Here is a 26,187-nt window from a genome sequence, read left to right on the forward strand (position 1 = left end):
TTTATAACAAATTGGGTTTATTGTGATTTTCAAGTTAGAGATCCGTTTAAGAACGATAGAGGAGGGGTGGAATGAATGTGAATTTAGAGCATGTAGTGAGGAAGAATTATAAGAGATTGAATTTTTTTTTTTAGTGGAATGAGTTGAAGCGGAAATTGAAAAGTGCCTTTTAAATCGTAAGAGAAACAGCGTGTTGTAATATACCACTGAATAAAACACTGCAGGGGAAAGTTTAAACATATTTAAACAGAACCGTGAAGAACAATCGTATATTCACAAAATACCAACGGGGAGAGGGCCGAGAGGGACAACCACGAGTCACATGAACAGGGCAAAAGGTGGAAGGCAAGGAGATAATGGGGGTGGGGCGAGACAGCGCACGTGGACAGAAGCACACGATGAGACAACAGCACACGTGGAGAAAGGGAAATAAATGTTTTTTGTTGTTGTTGTTGTTTTTGGTTTTTGGGGGGAGGGGGGGAATTTAAAATGTTAGACAAAGAGTAGATGTTCGGGGAAGTTCGGGGGAGAAGGGAAAAATCTAAGAACCAAGCAAAAACAGCGAAGGAAGGAACTTAAGTGAACAATCTTCGACGGGGGAAGCCTCAGGCTCCAAGGCTGCAAGGCCACACAAGCAGAGCAAACAGAAAACGATTAATGTATTACGAGGTACAGGAAATTCAAACCAAAACGAACTCGAAACAAACAATAATGCATAGACGATAAAATAAAGAGTGGAAATTTGACAAACACACGAATGGAAAAATAACTTAACTTTGGATGCCCGGAGAGAACAAAAGTCGCCACCTTGATCGAGAAACCGGAAGCGGAAGCAGAAACTTTACTGGTAACTCTCAGGCATTCTGTTGTGCTGCAATGCACATGTTAACCCCCATGCTTATTTTGCTGCTATGGCCGTGTTTATTCTTAAAAGTTTAGATGAAAATTTTAAAAACATACAAATGTATTACAACCAAAGAATTTTAATTCTACTATCGAATCGAAATAATTGTTATTCAGAACTTTAAAAAAAACCCAAAAAGACAGGTTTCATAAGATATCCCACAATGCATTGCATTTTTACGATGGCGGCACCCAGTACGAAGGTCAGTCTTGTGTCGGTGTGAGAAATCTGGAGAGAAAGATCTTTCACTTTAGTTCTCATGGATAATATGCATCCCAAATTTTGATCAGATATTTATTGGAAAAAAGGTGTGGCTTATACATGAGTGATTCCGGTAAAAGCCATTTGTTGACTGGGTAAATTAAGCAATCTTATTCAACCATTGGCTAAGATGCTCGTTGTCGTTCGGCTCGCCCTCAAACCAAAATGCTCAGCTGAATGCAATTTAAATGGTCCATCTCCATCTGTAAGCTTTGAGCTCCAACCTTGTCCTTGCACAATGGCTTCACAGGCTGTGATAAGCTGTCGAGGCCCCACCGCCATGCTCCAACCTCTCCATCGACGCCGCTTCTGCAAAGCTGTGAACAAGACAGCATCACTGTTGTGCAATACCACTGTCTCGTACCATGCCACCTTCTACAGAAACAGCAGTGACAATTCTCCAGTTCTGGTCACATGACTCATTTATAATACCAGAAACACCCGTTCCCCCGGGGGCAGTCGGCTGTGAAGCTGGGAGGTAATTGGGGGATTGTGGGGCAAATATACTTTGTGTCATGGCAAATAATCCCACCTCCCTGCCCCCCGTCTGCAGCAGGGGTCAGTAAACCACTCGCACTGTGTTAATGAACTTGCACAGGTGGACATTGTTAGTCGTGCCTCCACCCCCCCCCCCCCCCTTGCATTGTAGAAGGGGGAATTATTTGTGCTCATGACCCGACCCTGGATACTCCAAACACGTATGCAACATTTGTTGGAGATCGACCACGCCCTGACACACACACACACACACACACACACACACACACACCCCCAACAATTTTGGCCGAGACAATGTAGAAATCAAGAAAATTATCAAATACCAGGACCTCAAAAAATTAGGTCAAGAGATCTTGGAAGCTGAAGAGCATCGAAATTGTACCAGTGATAATTGGAGCAAACAACCTGTCCACCAAGTTTCTTCCAAATCAGTCCATAACTTTTACTTTTTGAGACATCCTGCTCTCAGACAAACAGACAGACATGGATGAAAACATAACCTCCGCCACCAAATAAAAGTTAAAACAGATAGTTCCAGACGCCTATCTTTTCCAAATATAGTTTCCATTCCCCCCCTACTAGTTCGGGAGAACACCTGGACCTTCTCCCTCTTCCAGTGATTCCTGCCTGCTATTCCCTTGTCGTGTAAGTCTGTTGTCTGTCCTTTTTGTTGTCTGGGATTTTAATATAAGACTGTTTTAAGGCTGCCCTGTGTATCTTCTTCTTCTTCGTCCTGAATATTACTTTCGTTACTCTTCCTTTGGTTTGTTGTACATAATTAATAAATGTCTGTTATTTCTTACCCTTTTGGTTTCATTCTTCCCCGATCGCTTTAGTCTTTTCTTTCGATTGAATACCTGTGGCACGATTCGGCCAACGCTCGGAATCGGGTTTAGTCTCTTGATAACGGCTCAAACCGCGGATTGCTAAACCGCTCGGCAAATACCATCTTGTCCATGGTTCGAGCGGTACTTGTCTCCCTGTTTTGCGGAGGGATTGATAAAGGTATTCGGGATAACACCTGGACCAATAACCCTGATCTATCCCACCCCGCAAAAGAGCGTTACAAGTACCAGGACCAGAGACGGCCGGCTCAACAGGCCAAGGGGATTAACCCCCCCTTGCTAAGGGGAGTGCCATCTATGAGATCCATAACAATTGGTTACGGATTGTGATAGTGTTTTGGCTAACCCCCGCTCTAGCAGGGAAAATGGCCTTAAAATGCATGTTGTGTTGTTCTTGTGTATTCCCTCCCTACTCCTAGCCTTCATTTTCTCAGCTTCCCTCCCTACCTTCCTCCTTTTCTGTAAATGTCATGAACCGATGACCCCTTTGGAAAGTTACGAGAAACACAATGAACGAGAGTTGTATGGATTTGACCCCCCATGAGAAAAGCTAATGTTAAAATTTGTTGCAAATTCAAATCACCTTGATCACACAACTGGATCACACACAATGTGAAAGCATCTAAATTGTAATTCCCTCTGTAGGTTGAATCAAAATTTCAGATTTTCCAGGACAAGGTTAAGTGAAACGTAGCAAAACAACGCTTTGTCAAATATTTGCAATTGCTGCTTGTTCTACATTGTACTCGTTTGTTCTACATTGTACTCGTCCTTTAAGGCTGATAAAGGGACAAAAACAAATTTTCAAACAAGATGGACTTGGTGATAACACATGTAGTACACTTATCTCTTTAAAAGGACAACATATTCCATAGCACAAGCAATGCACTAACTGTACAGCAGGAAAGATAAAGATTAAAGCGGCATGTCATGCTGTTTTGCGAAACGTGGAATGTTTGTCTCACATTTGTGCAGATAGGGGAAATTTTAAAGAGAAAACTGCCCCGGTAAAAAAAAAAAAAAATTAAACACTTTGGAAATTGACGACTAAACAAGTTGTTTTGTTTAATAAAATTCTCAATTTTAACATAAGAAATGTTTCATGCAAGACGTTTTTGGGAAAGTTCAACAAACCTATAAACAAACAAGCAGTTTAATCAAAACACAAGCTCCAATGTGGATATTTACCTCCACCACCAAAGGTAACAGCCTGGTGAGCAGATGTTCTACAAACCTTCATCTCATACCCACACATTTGCTGAAAACTTTGACTTAAATAGAGTAAACGACAATTGGGATCAAAAAAATGCACCTTCAATGCAGGGAGGTGAGCAGATGTTCTACAAACCTTCATCTCATACCCACACATTTGCTGAAAACTTTGACTTAAATAGAGTAAACGACAATTGGGATCAAAAAAATGCACCTTCAATGCAGGGAGGGGGCAATGGAAGAGCAGAATTCGCATAAATTTAAATATCAAGTTCCTTTGACGATGCATATTCAAAGCACATACCATCCCTGGGATTAGGGTCATCCAGGACCTCATGTGGAAAAGAAGTGAAGCAGACAACATGGACACCAGGGAATTTCTCCTGGAAGAAAGCTTTCCAAGCAGAGACGATTGGAGCAGGGACCAGGTCAATTTTGTTCAACACGAGTATAAGGCCTCGTGACAACTCTTGTGTCACGTAAGTATACAGAGCGGGTGAGAAGTGTACTACCTTGAGAAGAAGCAAACATAAGGTCGTCATTGACATGTATACACAATTATATACACAGTCATGTGAAAAGGTAAGTACACACCATGTAAAGTTTTGACTTTTTCAACATATTTCAACATACAGCTATTTTATCTTCATTTCAACAATATTGATAGATAAAGGTGATATAATATAACAAATATCATGAAACATTTACATTTTGTAGTCCATGGTATAATTTAAATAAACATAAATGCAAAGTTCGCATGTGGAAAAAGTAAGTACACCCCTACATTTATCACCACTTCAAAAACCTAAAATTAGAATCAGGTGTATCAGCTCAGGTGCAAATGATTAGAACATCGTTAGAGAGGATCTTGGAGGAACCTGTTTTATTTCAACCTCAGACATTTCGTTTGGTTTGCTCTTTGTTGTTGAAGTGTGCGGCGTCACCATGCCTAGATCAAAAGAGCTCTCTGAGGCCTTCAGAAAGAAGGTTATAGATGCCTATGAGTCTGGGAAGGGATTTAAAAAGATCTCCAAACAATTTGAAATCAATCATTCGACTGTCCGGAAGATCATCTACAAGTGGAGAAGATTCCAAACAACTGCCAACTTGTTCAGGCCAGGCCGCCCCAGCAAGGTCAGCCTGAGAACAGACCGCAAGATACTGAAAGAAGTCTCGAAGAACCCCAGAATGTCATCACGGGACCTACAGGTAGCTCTTGCCACTGTTGATGTCAAAGTGCACGAGTCTACCATTAGAAAGAGGCTGCACAAATTTGAACTACATGGGAGGTGTGCCAGGAGGAAACCTTTGCTGTCCAGAAAGAACATCAGGGCAAGACTAAAGTTTGCCAATGAACACCGAGGCAAAGACCAGCACTTCTGGAACAATGTGCTCTGGACAGATGAGTCAAAGGTAGAGCTATTTGACCACAGTACCAGAAGACATGTTTGGTGAAAACCAAAGACAGCTATTGACCACAAGAACCTGATACCAACTGTAAAGCATGGTGGTGGAAATATTATGGTTTGGGGCAGCTTTGCTGCATCAGGGCCTGGGCAGCTCACCATCATAGAATCCACTGTGAATTCTTCATTGTACCAGAGGGTGTTTGAGGATAATGTGAGGCCATCTGTCAGAGAGTTGAAGCTCAACCGAAGGTGGACCTTGCAACATGACAATGACCCTAAACATACCAGTAAATCCACCAAGGAATGGCTGAAAAGAAAGAAATGGGGGGTTCTGGAATGGCCAAGTTAAAGCCCGGATCTAAATCCCATCGAGATGTTGTGGGGGGATTTGAAAGGAGCTGTGCATGCAAGAAACCCCTCAAACATCGCACAGATGAAAGAATTCTGCATGGAGGAGTGGGCAAAAATTTCTCCCAGTCGATTTCAGAGACTGGTAGACAGTTATAAGAAACGCCTACTTGAGGTTGTTTCTGCCAAAGGGGCAATACCACCTATTAGAGCCAAGGGTGTACTTACTTTTTCCACATGCGAAATTTGCATTTATGTTTATTTAAATTATACAATGGACTACAAAATGTAAATGTTTCATGATATTTGTTATATTATATCACCTTTATCTATCAATATTGTTGAAATGAAGATCAAATAGCTGTATGTTGAAATATGTTGAAAAAGTCAAAACTTTACATGGGGTGTACTTACTTTTTCACATGACTGTATATATATATATATAAATGTATGTACATATATATATATATATATATATATATATATATATATATATATATATATATTAGGGTGGTCCTCAAATGTAAACATTAACTTTTCTAAAGTGCTTTTCCATTTTTTTATTACACCTGTAGAGAGAACAAATTGGGTAAAATTTCATTTCATTTTGAAAACTTTTACCACTGTCACATGGCCCCTGCTAATCTGCTAATCAGCACTATACAGAAATTATTTCGGTTTGTTTCAGTTATGATGGCGAGTGCAAGTACTTCAAGAAGAGCAACCAGAAAAAAGAACCATGTGTGGCTGATAGGCTGCCATATTGAAAAACTACCAGAAACTCGGCTCCCATCTTGGCAAGAGATTCTGCAGCGATACTTTAAGCTACATCATGCTGAGAAATTGGATATAAGCAGTGCCGCAACAACTGTTGTTCGTGAGACATTATGCATCTGGGAGAAAGCACGGATCCCCACTGCAGATGAGCGGAATATCATTGCAAAACTAGAGAGAAAAGTAGAACAATACAGATCCATCCTGAAAGGAAAGAGCCGGCGATCTGTCCCTCAGATAAAGAAAGAAGAGCAGTTTCAAACCGGTCTACGTGACTTATTTGACATTGCTCATGTTGATGTCCTTGATCTGATCAAAATACCAGAGGACCGTGAATTCCTTAAGGCACAACGGGAGCCAGGTCGACGGGGCTTTATGGTTGGTGTTGACAAGGTGCTAGCAGGAAAAGAGGAGCGGACACATCAACACGACAAGGTGTTGACTGAAAGAGAGCAGCATGAAAAAGAGAAGAAAGCAGCCCGAGAGGAGACTCTTGAGCTAGCATCATCAACAGACAGCAGTGCTGAAGCCAGTGATCATGATGACTCTGGTGTTCTATCTGCTTCAAAGAGGCAGAGCCGAAAGCGTGCAAGTAGCATTGTTACACCGGACCTAACAGCAGCTCTCGAACGCACCAAGGTTAGCGATCGATCAGCTGTTCACATCTTGTCAGCAGCAGCTTCTGCTCTGGGACACGACCCTTCAGAGTTGGCCATCAACCACACATCGATCAGGAAATCCAGGCGGATCCAACGGAAGACAATTGCAGGTGACATCCAGGCATCCTATGCTCCAAACACAAGTCTGGTGGTTCATTGGGATGGCAAGCTCCTTCCAGACGATGGGACTAAAAAAGTTGATCGCCTTCCTGTCATTGTCAGTGACCCACAAGGAACTGGAAAGCTTCTGGGTGTGCCAAAGCTGCCAGCAGGAACTGGACTAGCAACAGCTGCTGCTGTTATGCAATGCCTAGAAGAATGGCATTTGCAAGACATGGTGGCAGGTATGAGCTTTGACAGGACAGTCAGCAACACTGGTTCAGCACTTGGTGGGTGCACTATTTTGCAGCAAAAGCTTGGACGACCACGATTACATTTTGCATGCCGGCATCACATTCTGGAACTAGTGGTAGAGGCAGCAATGGCAGCATTCAAACCATTTCTTGGTCCATCAAAAGGACCTGAGATAGCCGTCTTCAAGCATTTCCAGTCAAACTGGAATTCCATTGACCAAAGCAAGTTTAAGCCAATGATGCCTGATGACCTGGACTCTGTAGTTTCAGGTGTATTTTAAAGTTGCAAAGAAGATGTCGTTTCATTCTGCATCCAGAAACTGGAATTGGGCCAACTACGAGATGACTACCGTGAACTTCTTGAGTTGACTATTATTCTGTTTGGTGAGCGTCCTCCGAGAGGATTCAGGTTCATGCAGCCAGGAGCCATGCATCGGGCAAGATGGATGGCCTGTGTGATTTATGGAATCAAGATCTACTTGTTCCGTGATCAGTTTCGACTGACCCCAAAGGAACTCACTGGCATAAAGCGTTTTACAGCATTTGTTGGAGCAGTGTATACCAAAGCCTGGTTCAGCGCTCCATCTGCCATTGGTGCTCCTGCTGGAGACCTAGCTCTCTTAAAAGCACTCATTTTCTATCCTGATTCAGTGATTGCCGAAGCCACCAGCAAAAAGCTTTCCAATCACTTGTGATACCTCAGCGAAGAACTGGCAGGACTTGCTCTGTTTGATGATAGTGTTGAGCTTGATGTCAAGCGAATGATAGTAGCTGCTCTTAAAGAAGAATGCCAAGAGAATCCTCAACCACAGGTACATGTGGATCTTACAGCAAAATAAGCCATCGCTGCCAAGACTGTTGCAGATTTTGTTACTTCTGCCTCACTGCGAATTTTTACTGCATTCAAAGTCAATACTGATTTCCTAGAAAAGGACCCTGGTGAGTGGGCCGATGACCCATCATTTCAGTCATCACAGCAAGTATTGCGTGGTATTGCCACTGTCAACGACTTTGCAGAACGTGGTGTAGCATTAATACAGGACGACAATCAAGTCTTGACAAAGGATGAACAGCAGCGCCAGTACCTGTTGCAAGTTGTTGAGTGGCATCGCCATCAGTTCCCCGACGCAAAGAAGATAAGGAGGAAATAATTTACCACAGAACTTATAAATGAGGAATCAATGGTCTGGAGGACTCTTACTCTGTGTGTTTATGATGATTGTCATACATTCTTACTGATTTGGGATTACATCTGAGTGTTAGTTTATTAAAAACAATTTTGTGTGTCGATACTGAAACATTGTAATTTTCAACCCATGTGTGACAGTAGTAAATAAAGTCGTATAGAAACCATCTTTGGCACATTTCATATTTTCACAATAAGGAACAATTTTAGCAACAAGCACCTGAAAAAAGTCCAATTTTATTTTTTGGTGTACATTTGAGGACCACCCTAATATATATATATATATATATATATATATATATATATATATATATATATATATATATACATATATATATATACACACACATATACACACACACACACACACACACACACACACACACACACACACACACACACACACACACACACACACACACACACACACACACACACACACACACACACACACACACACACACGCAAATACACGCAAATACACAATATGCCAGAATGTGAAGTTTAAAAAAAATATTTAAGGGAGGAGGAAGAAGCGGATTTATCCAACACATGTGCACATCAAAACGAGAGTGTATTGAAAAAAATAAACAAAAGAAAACCTGTTGAACACTAAAAGAATACAAATGCTTTTTCAAATTTCTTTATGAAACCACTGTATGACAGACAGCCTTGGTCGCTATTACTGGAGCACCAGCAGGAAGGAAAATACCAATCAAAATAATAAACAAGAAGACGTCATGCAGAGCACAATACTTGCAAAATCCGCCCTCCACCCCAAAAAGTTTGCCATTGATCCATCAAATTGTCCATTTCATCAAGATTAAAATTGACGATCTTGATCAAAGCTCGGGTCAATATGACGAAAAGTGATGATTTTTCAGATGAAAATTGATGATTTTAGAAGTTTGACCCAGAGATGACCTTTGACTTTTTCACCTCAAAAATAGTTGGTTTCCCAATTCAGTGAGGCACTATGCAAATGCTGCTAAATTTTCAAGTCAATCGGATGAAAATTGATGATTTTTCAGATGAAAATTGATGATTTTGGAAGTTTGACCTCGAGTTGACCTTTGACCTTTTGACCTTAAAATATTTGGTGTGCCAATTCAGAGGCACTATACAATTGCTGTTTAATTTTCAAGTCAATCGGATGAAAAGTGACGATATCTCAGATGTAAATTTATGATTTTAGAAGTTTGACCTAGAATTGACCTTTGACATTTTGACCTCAAAAATAATTGGTTTCCCAATTCAGTGATGCACTAATATAATTGCTGTTTAATATATCAGATTAATACAATGAAAAGTGATGATTTTTCAGATGAAAATTGATGATTTTGGAAGTTTCACCTTGAGTTGACCTTTGACGTCAAAAATAGTTGGTTTCTCACTTTAGTGACTCGATATACAAATGCTGTTCAATTTTCAAGTGATTCGGATAAAAAAATGGTGATTTTAGAAATTTGACCTCCAGATGACCTTTGACCTCTAAGTCAATAGGCTTCTCAATTGTGACAACCTCGACAACTTGGTGAAGTTTCATGACGATCGGTTTATAATTGTGACCTGTAGGCAAGTGACAAACAGACAAACAGACAGAGAGAATAACAAACGCAACCGACCAATATACAAAAAAAAATTGATTTTACAAGTAACAAACAGACAGAATAATGCACAAGACAAACCAATATACTCGAAAAATCTTCGATTTTGCAAGTATAGTAAATTATAAGGTCTGATTGGTAGTCTCTCTCCAAATATGACAAAAAAACTAAACAAACCCCCAAAAAGGGAAGTTATATTAATTATTTTCTTCATATTTCCACTCATGACAATTACAACTACATATGGGCAGGGTACAGCCCGAAGTGGAGATCGGTTTCTGAGGTTTGGGACATGGAATGTAGGGACAATGACAGGGAGATCAGGAGAAGTGGTGGAAGTATTGGTCAGAAGAAGAGTGGACATATGTTGTGTGCAGGAGACGAGATGGAAGGGAAGTGGTGTGAGAATGGTGAAGGGTAGGCAGGGACAGAAATGCACGTTTGTGTGGCATGGGTGCCCGGAGGGCGTGAATGGTGTTGGTGTCCTGTTTTCTGAGGAGTTTGAAGACAGTGTGGTGTGTGTGACTAGAGTGAGTGAAAGGTTGATGATGGTGAAAATGATGATTGGAAAGCTCTTGGTGAACGTCATCTCGGGATATGCTCCGGAGGTTGGTCGGAGCGATGAAGAGAAGGACAAGTTCTGGTGTGCAATAGAGAAGCTGATGGAAAACGTGAAAGACAAGGAAGTTGTTGTGGTAGGAGGAGACCTAAATGGACATGTGGGAAGGAGTATGGACGGTTTTGAGGGAGTTAATGGGGGTTACAGATATGGTGTGAGAAATGGAGAAGGTGAAAGGATTTTGGAGTTTGCTGATGGAGTTGATTTGTTGATTTGTAATACTCAGTTCCAGAAAGAGGATAATAAGCTTGTTACATACACGTCAGGTGGGTCGACGACAACCGTTGACTACCTGCTGGTGCATAGGCGAGATAGGGGGCACCTCTGGGACACAAAGGTGATCCCGGGGGAGGAGGCTGTTTCACAGCACCACGTGGTTGTCTGCGACATAAGGGTGAAAGGTGCGAGGACAGCTCGGCGGGTGAAGTACCAACCGAGAATGAAGGTGTGGAGGTTGAAAGAGGTGACAGTAAGGGAGGCATTAAAAGAGAGGCTGAGTAGGGTAGAGGATGATGTCGTTGAGCTTGAAAGTGGTTGGATGTCAATGAAAGCTAGTCTGATGGGAGCCGTTGGTGAGGTATGTGGATGGACAACAGGAGCACCGAGGCACTTGGAAACATGGTGGTGGGATAATGAAGTTGGAAAGAAGATTGACGAGAAGAGGAAGAAGTTCAAGGCGTGGCAGAAGGTGAAGGGTATGGGGGCAGAAAAGGCAGCGCATGAAAGTTATAAGGCAGCCAAGAAGGCTGGAAAGAAAGAGGTAGCAAAGGCGCAGGAGGCATGTAGGAAAATGTTCGGAGAACGCTTGGGTTTGGAAGAGGGTCAGAGAGCAGTATTCAGGATTGCAAAGCAGATAGCGAAAGAGAGGTGCGATGTGATGGGGGTGAGTTGCTTGAAGGATGAAGTGGGACAAATCATTGTGGACCCAAATGGAATTAAAGGAAGAAGGAAGAGATATATGGAAATACTTTTGAATGCAGAGAATGAATGGGATGGCAACATAGAGAGTAACCCAGTTTTAGGACCGGCAGAGAAGATAACCGAGAAGGAAGTTGAGGAAGCGATAAAAGCAATGAAGAGTAGAAAAGCGGGAGGGCCGACGGGAGTTGTGGGAGATATATTGAAGGCAGCGGGAAACTGGGGTGTGAAGAGAATGACAGAGATCTGTAATCTGGTGGTGAAAGAAGGCCGCATTCCAGTGGATTGGGAACCGAGTACCCTCGTCCCTCTATACAAGGGGAAAGTTGACCCTCTGGACTGTGGATCGTATCGAGCGATAAAGTTATTGGAGCATGGAATTGGAAAGGTATTGGAAAGGGTGTTGGAGAGGAGGATAAAGAAGAAAGTGAAGACTGATGAAATGCAGTTTGGATTTATGCCAGGAAGAGGACCGACAGACGCGCTTTTTATTGTGAGGCAGTTGCAGAAGTACATGGAGAAGGGGAAGAAGTTGCTTCTTGGGTTTGTTGATCTGGAGAAAGCATTCGATGGGGTTCCACGTGAAGTAGTGACATGGGCATTGAGGAAGTTAGGAGTGGAGGAATGGTTGATCAGAGTAGTGATGGCAATGTACAAAAGAGCGCGCACAGCTGTAAGGACAAAGGACGGGAACAGTGGTGAGTTTGAGGTGAAGGTGGGAGTGCATCAGGTGTCGGTACTATGTCCACTACTATTTGTAGCTGTGATGGAGGTGTTGGCTTGGAACGTAAAGGAAGGTTTACCGTGGGAGTTGTTGTATGCAGATGATCTGGTGTTGATTGCAGAAAGTATGGATGGACTGAAGGAGAAGATGAACAAGTGGAAAGAATGTATGGAGACAAAAGGTCTGAAGGTGAATATCGGAGAAACGAAGGTGATGACAAGTGGTAAAGCATGTGGTGAGGTGGAAAGAACTGGGAAGTGGCCGTGTGCTGTGTGCAGGAAGGGTGTCGGAGTGAATTCCATTCAATGTACAATGTGCGCTGAGTGGGTTCATCAAAAATGTAGTGGTTTGAGAGGGTCATTAACCAGTGTGGCAGCTACATTCAAGTGTAAGTTGTGCACAGAGGGAGCTGAAGATGGAGGAAATGTTGAGTTGGATCTTGGAGACGGCATGAAGCTGGAAGGTGTGAAAACATTTTGTTACCTAGGAGACATGCTGAATGGAGAAGGTGGATCAGACTCGGCAACGGTTGCTGGAGTGAGATGTGCATGGAAGAAGTTTCGGGAACTGAGTGGCGTGCTGACGAGGAGGGGAGTGTCGTTGAAGCTGAAAGGAAAGGTGTATGCTGCATGTGTGAGAAGTGTTATGATTTATGGGAGCGAGACATGGGTAATGAACGTAGAGCAGCAACGAAGGCTGGAAAGGGTGGAAATGCGAATGGTTCGGTGGATGTGTGGAGTATCGTTGAGAGAGAGGAAGACAAATGATGAATTGCGAAAGATGATGGGAATAGAGCCTGTGATGGATGCTGTGATGAGAAACAGTTTGAGATGGTTTGGTCATGTGTTGAGGAAGGATGAAAGTGACTGGTTGAGAAGAGTGATGGAAATGAATGTAGTAGGAAGTAGAGGATGGGGAAGACCGAGAAAGACTTGGCTAAAGATGGTCGAAGAAGAAATGCGGGCAAGGGGGTTAACAAGGGGAGATGCAGAAAATAGGGAAAATGGAGAAGATTGTCATGGGGACCGCAAGGCTAACCCCCGCTCTTGCAGGGAAAATGGCCTTAAAATGCCTGCTGTTGTTGTTGTTGTTGTTGTTGTATATTTCCACTCATTTATTAATTCGTCTCCTCCATATTCTCATAATAAAGGTTTCTTGAAAATTTGATGACTAAGGCTCAAATGGGTAAAAATGTTATGCTCTGAACTGACTGACACCCACACCGCCGTGTGGACGGATGAGCTAAGATGATTACTCAACTGGGTAATTTAAACAATTGGGGGCCAAAAAAAAAGAGCATTTTTTTTTTTTTTTTTTTTTTTTGTATACAAGATCGAGGCTCGTGAAAGAGCGAACATTAATCACACAGAAAGACAAACAGACACATAAAACAAATAACATCGGGAGCGGTAGACAAGATGGGGAGAGAGGGGGAAGGACACAAACACAACATTTGAGAGCAGGGACCGAGAGACATGGAGACATCGAGAGATCTGTGGGAGGGAGAGGGCTTTGGGGGGGAGGCATGTGAAGGGGGGGAGGCATGTGAAGGGGGGGAGGCATGTGAAGGGGGGGGGGGGGGGTGGGAGAGGTATAAACATATGGACACTGCCAGGATTTCCAGGAAATAAGTTGGAATTTCAAACAAGGTGGATCTGGGGTGAATTAGTGGGGGTAGAAAAGATCAAGGTTATGGATGGGGGAAGATAAGAGATGGTGGTGAACAGCTGTTTTAAAGACCTGGAGGGAGGAGAGGGATTGAAGGGAGTGTGGGAGTTTGTTCCACAGGCGGGAGAAAAGAGGAATGAAAGAGTGAAGGTGAGCAGAGAGCCGAGATTTCGGCAGTTTAACCATCAGAGGGTTGCTGGCAGATCTTGTGCGACCTGTAGGAATATTTGGGGGACAGAGCACAGAGAGAGCTGGGGGAGCAAGGCCGGAGAGGAGTCGGTAGAAGACAGAAAGACCACCTACCTGCCTGCGGTGAGTGAGTGAAAGGCCCTCAGAGATAGCTTCGTCGCGGGAGATTCCAATGATTTTGAAAGCTTTGGATTCAACAGCGTGAAGCCGAGCCAGGTGTGAGGCAGGAGCACCAGCCCATAGGGGAGAACAGTATTCCATTGAGCTGCGGATGAAAGCCTTGTAAGTGGTGAGTAGCTCAGGTGTGCCGAGGAAGGACTTCGCACGACGGAGGATGCCCAGTCGGCGACTGGCTTTGGAGGCCAGCTTGGAAATGTGGTTTTCCCAAGAAAGATCATGGCAGATAGTGAGACCCAAAAGCTTGAGTGACAGAACTTCTTGGAGAGGATTGTTGAGAAAGTAGATGGGAGGGTTGTCCAGTCGATCTTTTCGGAGAGACATAGTAAGAGAGTGAGATTTGGCAGGATTGAAAGACATGTTCCACTTGTTTGACCAGTCTGTGATTTTGTCCAGGTCTTCAGAGAGTGAGGAGGCTGCAGACTGCCGATCTGAGGGAAGAGGAATGGAGCGGCAGAGAGTGGAGTCATCAGCAAAGAGATAGAGAGGATTTTCCAGAGAGTCAGAGAGATCATTGATAAAGACCAGAAAAAGCACAGGGCCCAGCACACTTCCTTGGGGAACTCCAGCCTGAACAGGAAGGGGAGATGAGAGAAATCCATTCAGGGCCACACGTTGACTACGACCAGAGAGGAAGTCCGCAAGCCATGCATGGAGATTTCCATGGATACCATAGGAGGAGAGTTTGGTGAGCAGAGCTGGGTGCCAGACCGTATCAAAGGCCCTTGATATGTCAAGGGAGACAGCTCTGATTTCCTGTTTGGCATTGAGGACCTCCATCCATTGTTGAGACAGCAGAAGCAGCATGTCCAGAGTAGAGTGACCTGGTCTGAAACCAAATTGATGATCAGAGATCAAGCCATTGGAGAAGAGGAAAGATTTCATATCCGAAGCAATGATGGATTCCATGACTTTGCTGATAATTGGGAGCAGGCTGATTGGTCTGTAGTTGCAAGGATCTGTTTTTGCACCTTTTTTGTGTAAAGCGGTAATGTTAGCTGATTTCCAGGATGCTGGCAGATGACCTTGAGCAAAAGATAGGGTGAAAAGAACAGAGAGAGGGTGAGATAGAGCGGCAGAGCAGGATTTTAAGACCCGTGGGCTGATGCCGTCTGGTCCAGTTGCAGAATCAGAGTCGAGGTTTGACAAAAACTCCTCCACCTTGTCAGGAGAGAAGGACACAGAGTCCAGGAGCAGTTGGGTTCGACTGGGAAAGGTGGGAACAAAGAGAGATGGGTTTGGGACTAAGGATTTCGAGGCGAACACAGAGTTGAGGCATTCGGCTTTGTCACGTGCGATGTCAACTGTGTGGCCATTTGAGGTAAGGGAGGGGATGGAGGGGGAACAAACACCAGAAACGGATTTGACCAGACGCCACCAGGATTTGGAGGAAGGAGACAGGTTTGAGAGTTCATTCTTGAGTGAGGAGAGATAGTGCTTCCTGGCACTCCTGAGGGTAGACACACACTTGTTCCGAGCTTGGTGGAAGGAACTGAGATTTCCTTCAGTTGGATTAGCCTTCCAAGAGGCAAAGGCAAGTTGTTTCAGGGCAACTGCCTCACCACAAGATTCAGTGTACCATGGACGGGAGGAAGGGTAAGACAATTGAAGGCGAGATGGGATAAATCTGTGCATGAGAGAGATCAGTTTGCTTCTTTTTTTTTTTTTTTTTTTCTTTTTTTTTGTATACAAGGTCGAGGCTCGTGAAAGAGCGAACATTAATCACACAGAAAGACAAACCGACACATAAAACATATAACATAGGGAGCGGTAGACAAGATGGGGAGAGAGGGGGAAGGACACAAACACAACATTTGAGAGCAGTGACCGAGAGACATGGAGACATCGAGAGATCTGAGAGAGGGCGAGGGCTTGGGGGGGGGGGGGGCGTGGGAAGGGGGCGGTGGGAGAGGTATAAAACATATGGACACTGCCAGGACTTCCAGGAAAGAAGTTGGAATTTCAAACAAGGTGGATCTGGGGTGAATTAGCGGGGGTAGAAAAGTTCAAGGTTTTGGATGGGGGAAGATAAGAGATGGTGGTGAACAGCTGTTTTAAAGACCTGGAGGGAGGAGTGGGATTGAAGGGAGTGAGGGAGTTTGTTCCAGAGGCGGGAGAAAAGAGGAATGAAAGAGTGAAGGTGAGCAGAGAGCCGAGATTTCGGCAGTTTAACCATCAGAGGGTTGCTGGCAGATCTTGTGCGACCTGTAGGAATATTTGGGGGACAGAGCACAGAGAGAGCTGGGGGTGCAAGGCCGGAGAGGAGTCGGTAGAAGACAGAAAGACCACCTACCTGCCTGCGGTGAGTGAGTGAAAGGCCCTCAGAGATAGCTTCATCGCGGGAGATTCCAATAATTCTGAAAGCTTTGGTTTCAACAGCGTGAAGCCGAGCTAGGTGTGAGGCAGGAGCACCGGCCCATAGGGGAGAACAGTATTCCATTGAGCTGCGGATGAAAGCCTTGTATGTGGTGAGGAGCTCAGGTGTGCCGAGGAAGGACTTCGCACGACGGAGGATGCCCAGTCGGCGACTGGCTTTGGAGGCCAGCTTGGAAATGTGGTTTTCCCAAGAAAGATCATGGCAGATAGTGAGACCCAAAATCTTGAGCGACAGAACTTCTTGGAGAGGATTGTTGAGAAAGTAGATGGGAGGGTTGTCCAGTCGATCTTTTCGGAGAGACATAGTAAGAGTGTGAGATTTGTCAGGATTGAAAGACATGTTCCACTTGTTTGACCAGTCTGTGATTTTGTCCAGGTCTTCAGAGAGTGAGGAGGCAGCAGACTGCCGATCTGAGGGAAGAGGAATGGAGCGGCAGAGAGTGGAGTCATCAGCAAAGAGATAGAGAGGATTTTCGAGAGAGTCAGAGAGATCATTGATGAAGACCAGAAAAAGCACGGGGCCCAGAACACTGCCTTGGGGAACTCCAGCCTGAACAGGAAGAGGAGATGAGAGAAACCCATTCAGGGCCACACGTTGACGACGACTAGAGAGGAAGTCCGCCAGCCATGCGTGGAGATTTCCATGGATACCAAAGGAGGAGAGTTTGGTGAGCAGAGCGGGGTGCCAGACCGTGTCGAAGGCACGTGATATGTCGAGGGAGACAGCTCTAATTTCCTGTTTGGCATTGAGGACCTCCATCCATTGTTGAGACAGCAGAAGCAGCATGTCCAGAGTAGAGTGACCTGGTCTGAAACCAAATTGATGATCAGAGATCAAGCCATTGGAGAAGAGGAAAGATTTCATATCCGAAGCAATGATGGATTCCATGACTTTGCTGATAATTGGGAGAAGGCTGATTGGTCTGTAGTTGCTAGGATCTGTTTTTGCACCTTTTTTGTGCAAAGCGGTGATGTTGGCTGATTTCCAAGCAGATGGCAGTGCTTTGGAAGAATTCCCAGGAAGAATTGATGTCAGAGGCAGTGGAGATGGGAGACCAATCCAGACGATTGATGGCTGCTTGAAGACCGTCCCAGTCGGCCTGAGTGAAATGCCAGACTCGTCGACGCTGAGGAGGCTCTCTGAGAATGGCCAGAGAGATGTCCACTTTGACAAGCACATGATCAGAAGAACCGATTGGAGCAGAAGAAGAGCAGCAGACATTAGCAGGGAAGTTTGTCATAACCAAGTCTAGAAGAGAAGCATTGGTAGTGGAAGCATGATGCTTCTTCAAATTCACTTATTTACAAAAAAGCAAAATGTGCTATAATCGGTGGAAGCATGAGCCTGGTTAGAGAACATGATCAAAATAGGAGCTTAGTTTAAATAGACCAATCATGGGCCTATGTGATGGATTTGCAGAATAGAACATCAAAATTCAGGATTCTTCTCAACATCAGATTGATTTTGATAGGAGGGAAGGCTCATTAATAACTTCAGAGGGCATGCTTGTGATGTTTTGGAATTGTACACTCACCACCTGATTGTGGAAGTTGTTCAACATTTTTATTACTTGCAAAATCGAAGATTTTTCAAGTATATTGGTTGGTCTTGCGCGTTATTCCGTCTGTCTGTCTGTCTGTCTGTCTGTCCGTCTGTCTGCACCATCCACACAGGCTAACCCCCGCTCTAGTAGGGAAAATGGCCTTAAAATGCATGTTGTTGTTGTTTGTTGTGTCTGTCTGTCTGTCTGTCTGTCTGTCTCAATCGCCTACAGGTCACAATTTTAAACTGATCTTCACGAAACTTCACCAGATGGGAGAGAGTTGGTCATAAGGAAGAATCCTATTGATTTTGAGATCAAAGGTCATCTTGAGATAAAATTTCTAAAATTGTCATTTTGCATCCGATTGACTTGAAAATTGAACAGCTTTTGTATATTGAATCACTGAATTGGGAAACCAACTATTTGAGGTTAAAAGGTCACATCAAGGTCAAACTTCTAAAATCATCAATTTTCACCTGAAAATCATCAATTTTCATCCAATCGATTTGATAATTAAACAGCAATTGCATGGTGCCTCACTGAATACTATTTTTGAGGTAAAAGGTCAACTCAAGGTCAAACTTCTCATATCATAAATTTTCATCTGAAAAATCAGCAATTTTAATCCCATTGACCTGAGCTTGGATTAAGATCGTCAATTTAATCTTAATGAAAGACAACTTGATGTATCCATGGCAACCTTTTTTGGGGGGAGGGGTGGGTTTTGTAAGTATCATGGTCTGCATGATGTCTTCCTGTTTATTTATTTCCGCAGAAAGGAAAGAAAAACTAGAACAATGCGACTGTCGCCAATATGCCTCCGCATAGTTCCACAATGGGTAGATGCCATCACTCCGCATATGTATGGGTAGTGGATCACGTTTGTGAAGTTTCGTGTTTATCGGATAAGGTTTGTTTTTCTATCCAAGATGGCTGCCAAACCACGTGACCTATGACATCATTTTCAAACTATATGCAACAGTGCTGTTAGATGATATTTGTAAAATTTTGCATCGATAGGGTGAGCGGTTTCAGAGATATAATTGTTTAATATTTTCCTTTAATCCAAAATGGCTGCCAAACCATGTGACCTATGATGTCATAAATTTAATATTTCAATACAAATGGGTCATAGATCATGTGCATGCAATTTCAGATTTTTAGGATAAGGAATTCGATTAAAACATTTTTGGCTGGTATACCACTTCACCTATGATGTCATCATTATCATGCTTTTGTTTCCCATTGGGAGTACTTGAAAATGTGCCAAGTTTAAAATATTTCCATTCAGCGGTTTCCGAGAAATAATTTTTTAATTATTTGCTTTTAATCCAAGATGGCTGCCATACCACGTGACCTATGACGTCACAATTCTCATTAAAACATTCTGCATGAGTGTCACTCCTACCCTGAAAGTTTCGTCTCAATCGGACATATGGTTGCTCAGAAAAATTAGGTTTAGCCCGGACTGACTGACGGACGGACGGACAACCAGAAAACATAATTTTCGACGAAGTCACAGACGACAAAGTCGCCGGAGGCATAAAAAGCGTATTTGGACCACAGCCAGGATATGCATTCTCGTTAAAACTGTCTGCCCAGAAATTTCTCTTCTGCAATCACATCGAGCCCAATTATCTTAGGACTGTGAGTGAAGGTGAAAACGTCTTCACCGAGTCTTTTTGAACAACTTCCATTTATTTAATGAAACCAAACATTGTCATTTTGGGTTTTTTTCAACCACCACCCATTGCAATACTCCCAAATCTCCCAACACGAGACTCAAATCAATGAATGTCTCAGAACTCTGAGCCATGCACAACCATCATCAGCACTCATTCCCACCAATCAGAACTCACTGGATGTCGTATGTCTGTGATGAGCAGAATAATATCCGACATCTCCAGCACCCTCCATAACTGTCGCCATGTCTGCAAAGCAACAGAGGGGTCTGCTTTTCCAAAGCACAATGCTCTGCCGATAACTTATTTATTATTTAAAGAATTAGAAAAATTGTTACAATGCAGCTGTATGGTGGCAAGGGGTAGACATACCTCAAGGTTATGTTCAAAGTAGCTGAGTTGGACAGAGGGAAAGGTATCATGGACCTCCTTTAGATATTTTTCAAATGAGCGCTCTTCACGTGCCCACAATGCCTCACGAGACATGTTGTATGACCATGAAGGGCGGCGTGGAAAGTCAAGAACTGGTAGAAACAAGACAATTCGGGGAGGATGGGGGATAGTCACAAATACTGCAGGTCATTCTCATAAGCAAAAATCAAAGTACAAAATCAGTAACAAAAAGTTGTTGTTTCTATATGCATTGCTTGGCTATACATATACGACTCATTTGGGGGGGAAAAAGGTTAAAATAAGTGTAAGTGACCATCTAGATGCTAATAAAGGTTCATCAGATTGCGCAACAATGGATGCAGTTTTATTAACAGGTTAGAAACGCAAATCAAGGTTTGGATGTTGTCACTACTCCATCAGCCATATTGCCTTCCGAGCGCAACGGATCGGGGATGACATGGATTCTCAGATATATGAGATATACGATCTTCGTTTAATCACATTAAGAATGGTGGCCAACAACCCTTCGAATCAATGGTCAGCAACCACAATTTGGCTAAACCGAGATGAGGTAAGATTGTGTGTATCCAAGTAAAACCTTCACTGGGTTGTTGTCGGAACTAATAGACCTCTGATGCTGAATAATCATCAGCAACAAATCCAATAAGTTCATCTTTGCTTCATAATACACAGTATACACATGCGCAGACACAGACACAGACACAGACACACACACACACACACACACACACACACACACACACACACACACACACACACACACACACACACACACACACACACACACACACACACACACACACACACACACACGTTTTGTTACGTCGGGAACACGTCTCATTGGGCATGGATATATCTTCCAAAAGCACAATGACCCCAAGCATACAGCCAATGTGTGGTCCATCAGCATTTTTAATACATTCCAGATTGTGGTGCATAGTATGCAGAATGGAAAAACGGCAATCTGATGGAACACTCACATTAAAGATGCCTTCAACTGAGAACGTAAAATGGCAACCAAACACCTTGGATTAATTGTGGAAAGAGCTACAGGATATTTTGAACATTCCACACTCATGCATTGATAAACTGTATGAGCGCATGAAAAAAATGCTCTATTTAAAGAAAAGCACTCATGTACTAAGCACATTGCATTCATTTTTACCTCCGCTACCGAAGGTGGATGGAGGTTATGTTTCACCCCTGTCTGTTTGTTTGTTTGTTGGTGAACAGCATATCTCAAAACGTTGTGGAGGGATTCGGACGAAATTTGGCAGAGATGTAGCGTATGTGACAAAGACGAAATGATTAGATTTTGGTGAAAATCAGGATTCGGATCCGGCTACTAGAATTTTAAAAGTGATTCGTCACCATTGGGAGATAGGGCCAAAAACTAGACATAGCAGGATATCTCAAAACGCTGTGGACGGATTTGGACGAAACCTGGTGGACCGGTTGCGTATGTGATGAGGAAGAATCGATTCGATTTTGGTGAAGATCTGAATATGGATTCGGATATGAGAATGATTTAATTTTTTAAGTGATTATTCACATTTGAGAGATCGGGTGAAAGGCGATATCTCACATGATATTTAAAAAAAGTTATGGACGAGTTATGACTGCCCAGAAATTTCTCTTCTGCAATCACATCGAGCCCAATTATTCACTTGTATTATCTCATGTGGATTTCTAACATGTCAAGCAACCCTCTGTTTTCACTGTAAATCGCCAAGAGTTAACTAATGGTATTGGCACACAGGATATGAAAAGCCTGGTGTTGGGTGCCTGGTGTTGGTAGCCTGGTGTTGGGCTAGCGGCTAGGGTGCCAGCTTAGGATCCTAGGATCCTGGGTTCGAATCCCGGTCGATCGCTGAATTAACGCCAGGGGGTTGACTCAGCCTGTCATCCTTCCGAGGTCGGCAAATTGAGTACCAGTTCACTGGTAATTCCCTGCTTGTCGTAAAAGGCGACAAAAAGGGTTGGTGGCAGGAAGGGCATCCGCGCCGTAAAACATTGCTTCAAAAAGGGGACCAACAAAAACAACAACAACCACGGTGCCCGAAAAAGGCCAACCCCCGCTTTGAGGGGAAAAATGGCCTCTAAAGGTGTTGTTTTTTTTTTATGACTAAACTTGGGGGACGAGCTAGTTAGGCACTTGGGGGACGAGCCAGTTAGGTGACAAGAACAAGCCGATTACATTTTGGTTCAGGTCTGAATCCAGATCCGGCCTATCAGTGGGATACAAAACAAACTGTTCAGCCTGGTATATTTTCTGTGATAATGTATAGTTAGTTAATCCATCCCGTCCCGCTTGGGGCATTGGACAACAATAATACATAGCATATTTATTTATATGGATTTCTCAGTTATAATTTATTTTTTTAAATAATTCAATGCATAATCGAGGCTCGTGGAAGAGCTAGTACTGAACAGATCAGGACGCAACAGGACAAAAGAAACAGAGAGGGGGGGAAACACCAACAGCAGAGTTTTAAGGCAAAGATAAACAAAAAATAACATTAGAAAAATTACTTTTCATATCCTGTGTGCCAATACCATTAGTTAACTCTTGGCGATTTACAGTGAAAACAGAGGGTTGCTTGACATGTTAGAAATCCACATGAGATAATACAAGTGAATAACATCAGCGAAACTATTTGGTAACAAAGAAATGTCGCAATAAAGGAGCTGGCAGTTAACTTCCCGAGGTTCACAGTGCAGTTTTGATTACAATTTCCCAATCTTGAACTGCAGCCATGTCTAGTCGTCAGTGGGGACCGAACATTAACCTGAGCCTGGCTGGTAAATTTCATCAACATCGACCTCCAGCTCCTTTTCCGAGATCAGCTTTAGCACATGTTCACGTGACACGCGTTTTCGCCGCTCGATCTCTTCGCGGCTCTCTCGCTCAAAATGCAGCCGAAACCTGCGTGACAATACAAGAGCAATGCACACGGTAAAACAGTTGGTGTCAATATAAACCACTTGTAGCACGTCATCATTTATCCATACATTGTCAGAAATTCTCAATTCATGCAATAAAAAGGTCATAAAAAATAACGAATGTCCTTTTGCATTATATGGAAAAGCCTGGACTGTTACCATACTATATACAATTTCAGAAGTGTCTGTTTGTGCATGTTTGACTTGCATGCACTGTTGAACTGCTGGATGGAACTAGTTAAAAACTGGTGTTTGCACTTGGTGTGTCCAGCAAGGTTTTAAAGGGTTAAAAAAAAAGCATAGTCCCAGGGGTTCAACACAGCCAGCTGTGTAAATGTCTATCATACAACACCACTCCAAGTCATCGCATCCGTAAATCGTAAGGACAGCTTCTCAGTGAGTTCAAAAAATACATCAATGGCAACTGCAACCCACCAACCAGCAAGGCATTGCCATCACACATATCACATATGTCAGGTCACAGAAAATATGGCCTCCACAAAACATCTCTCAAGAACAGTTTATAGGAAGCAGCAAAACATGCCAAAGTAAATAATGGAACTTGACGCAAATGTTTCAATGGATATGCCTCCACCCACATTATGTTTGATCCCAATGGCCTTAAAACGATCATTCATTCATTCATTCATCATTCAATTCAAGGTTACATTAAAAATTAAAGGTCACGTGAGAGAAAGACAGAGAAAGTGATAGAGTGAAGAGAGAAAAGAGAGAGACGTCAGATGCTTCTACCTCGAGTTATGATCTACAAAGTGATTTTCAAAAGGCACATGGCATTCAACCAGTTGAACCCAAAACCTAATCATCGTAATACGTCACACAGTTAGCTCAAAATCCCTTCAGCGGTTCACAAGTTATCAACAACATACAACAACATGCATTTTAAGGCCATTTTCCCTGCTAGAGCGGGGGTTAGCCTTGCGGTCCCCATGACAATCTTCTCCATTTTGCCCTATTTTCTGCATCTCTCCTTGTTAACCCCCTTGCCCGCATTTCTTCTTCCACCATCTTTAGCCAAGTCTTTCCCGGTCTTCCCCGTCCTCTACTTCCTTCTACATTCCTTTTTTTTTTTTTTTTTTTTTGTATACAGAGTCGAGGCTCGTGAAAGAGCTAACATTTATCAAACAAACAAAACAAGCAAACAAAGTATATAAAAAGGGGAGCGGTCGACAAGATGGGGCGAGAAGGGGAGGAAGCACACAAACACAACATTTGAGAGCAGGGACATCGGGAGATGTGTGGGAGGGAGAGGGCCTGGGGGGAGGCAGGATAGGTATAAAACGCAAGGACACCAAGGACTTCCAGGAAAGAAGTCAAAAGTCACCTCAAAAAAGTGGATTTGGGGTGAAATTAGCGGGGGTAGAAAAGATCAAGGTTTTGGATTGGAGAAGATAAGAGATGGTGGTGAACAGCCGTTTTAAAGACCTGGAGGGAGGAGTGGGATTGAAGAGAGTGAGGGAGTTTGTTCCAGAGGCGGGAGAAAAGAGGAATGAAGGAGTGAAGGTGAGCAGAAAGTCTTGATTTTGGCAGTTTAACCATAAGAGGGTTGCAGGCAGATCTTGTGCGACCTGCAGGAATATTTGGGGGAAAGAGCCCAGAGAGAGCTGGGGGAGCAAGGCCGGAGAGGAGTCGGTAGAAGACGGAAAGACCACCAACCTGCCTGTGGTGATTAAGTGAAAGGCCCTCGGAGATAGCGTCATCGCGGGAGATTCCAATAATTCTGAACGCTTTGGTTTCAACAGCGTGAAGACGAGCTAGGTGTGAAGCAGGAGCACCAGCCCAGAGGGGAGAGCAGTACTCCATTGAGCTGCGGATGAAAGCCTTGAATGTGGTGAGGAGCTCAGGTGTGCCAAGGAAGGACTTCGCACGACGGAGGATGCCCAGTCGGCGACTGGCTTTGGAGGCCAGCTTGGAAATGTGGTTTTCCCAGGAAAGATCATGGCAGATAGTGAGACCCAAAAGTTTGAGTGACAGAACTTCTTGGAGAGGATTATTCAGAAAGTAGATGGGAGGGTTGTCCAGTCGGTCTTTTCGGAGAGACATCGTAAGAGTGTGAGATTTGTCAGGATTGAAAGACATGTTCCACTTGTTTGCCCAGTCTGTGATTTTGTCCAGGTCTGCAGAGAGTGAGGAGGCTGCAGACTGCCAATCTGAGGGATGAGGAATGGAGCGGCAGAGAGTGGAGTCATCAGCAAAGAGATAGAGAGGATTTTCAAGAGAGTCAGAGAGATCATTGATGAAGACCAGAAAAAGCACAGGGCCCAGAACACTGCCTTGGGGAACTCCAGCCTGAACAGGAAGAGGAGATGAGAGAAACCCATTCAGGGCCACACGTTGACTACGACTAGAGAGGAAGTCCGCCAGCCATGCGTGGAGATTTCCATGGATACCAAAGGAGGAGAGTTTGGTGAGCAGAGCGGGGTGCCAGACCGTATCGAAGGCAAGTGATATGTCGAGGGAGACAGCTCTAATTTCCTGTTTGGCATTGAGGACCTCCATCCATTGTTGAGACAGCAGAAGCAGCATGTCCAGAGTAGAGTGACCTGGTCTGAAACCAAATTGATGATCAGAGATCAAGCCATTGGAGAAGAGGAAAGATTTCATATCCGAAGCAATGATGGATTCCATGACTTTGCTGATAATTGGGAGAAGGCTGATTGGTCTGTAGTTGCTAGGATCTGTTTTTGCACATTTTTTGTGCAAAGCGGTGATGTTGGCTGATTTCCAAGCAGATGGCAGTTGACCTTGAGCTAAAGAGAGGGTGAAGAGAACAGAGAGAGGGAGTGAAACAGCGGGAGAACAGGATTTTAGGACCCGTGGGCTGATGCCGTCAGGTCCAGTTGCAGAATCAGAGTC

At 43.6% G+C, this 26,187-nt stretch overlaps 1 protein-coding gene across 2 annotated transcripts in view; it reads right to left on the reverse strand.

The window, feature by feature from the left end:
- The window catches only part of GNL1 (G protein nucleolar 1 (putative)), a 109,404-nt gene that overhangs the window by 19,613 nt on the left and 63,604 nt on the right, over positions 1 to 26,187 (reverse strand). For both annotated transcript variants that reach the window (XM_078774836.1, XM_078774838.1), the window contains exons 4-8: positions 23,157 to 23,293; positions 20,326 to 20,477; positions 20,131 to 20,202; positions 4,025 to 4,232; positions 1,390 to 1,482 (exon numbers count right to left, since the gene is read on the reverse strand). In XM_078774836.1, coding sequence (XP_078630962.1) covers positions 1,390 to 1,482; positions 4,025 to 4,232; positions 20,131 to 20,202; positions 20,326 to 20,477; positions 23,157 to 23,293 — 662 coding nt within the window. The remainder of the gene's footprint in view (positions 1 to 1,389; positions 1,483 to 4,024; positions 4,233 to 20,130; positions 20,203 to 20,325; positions 20,478 to 23,156; positions 23,294 to 26,187) is intronic.

This window comes from Myxine glutinosa, chromosome 3 (genome assembly GCF_964187855.1).
Source record: "Myxine glutinosa chromosome 3, kmMyxGlut1.1, whole genome shotgun sequence".
Taxonomy (NCBI): domain Eukaryota; kingdom Metazoa; phylum Chordata; class Myxini; order Myxiniformes; family Myxinidae; genus Myxine; species Myxine glutinosa.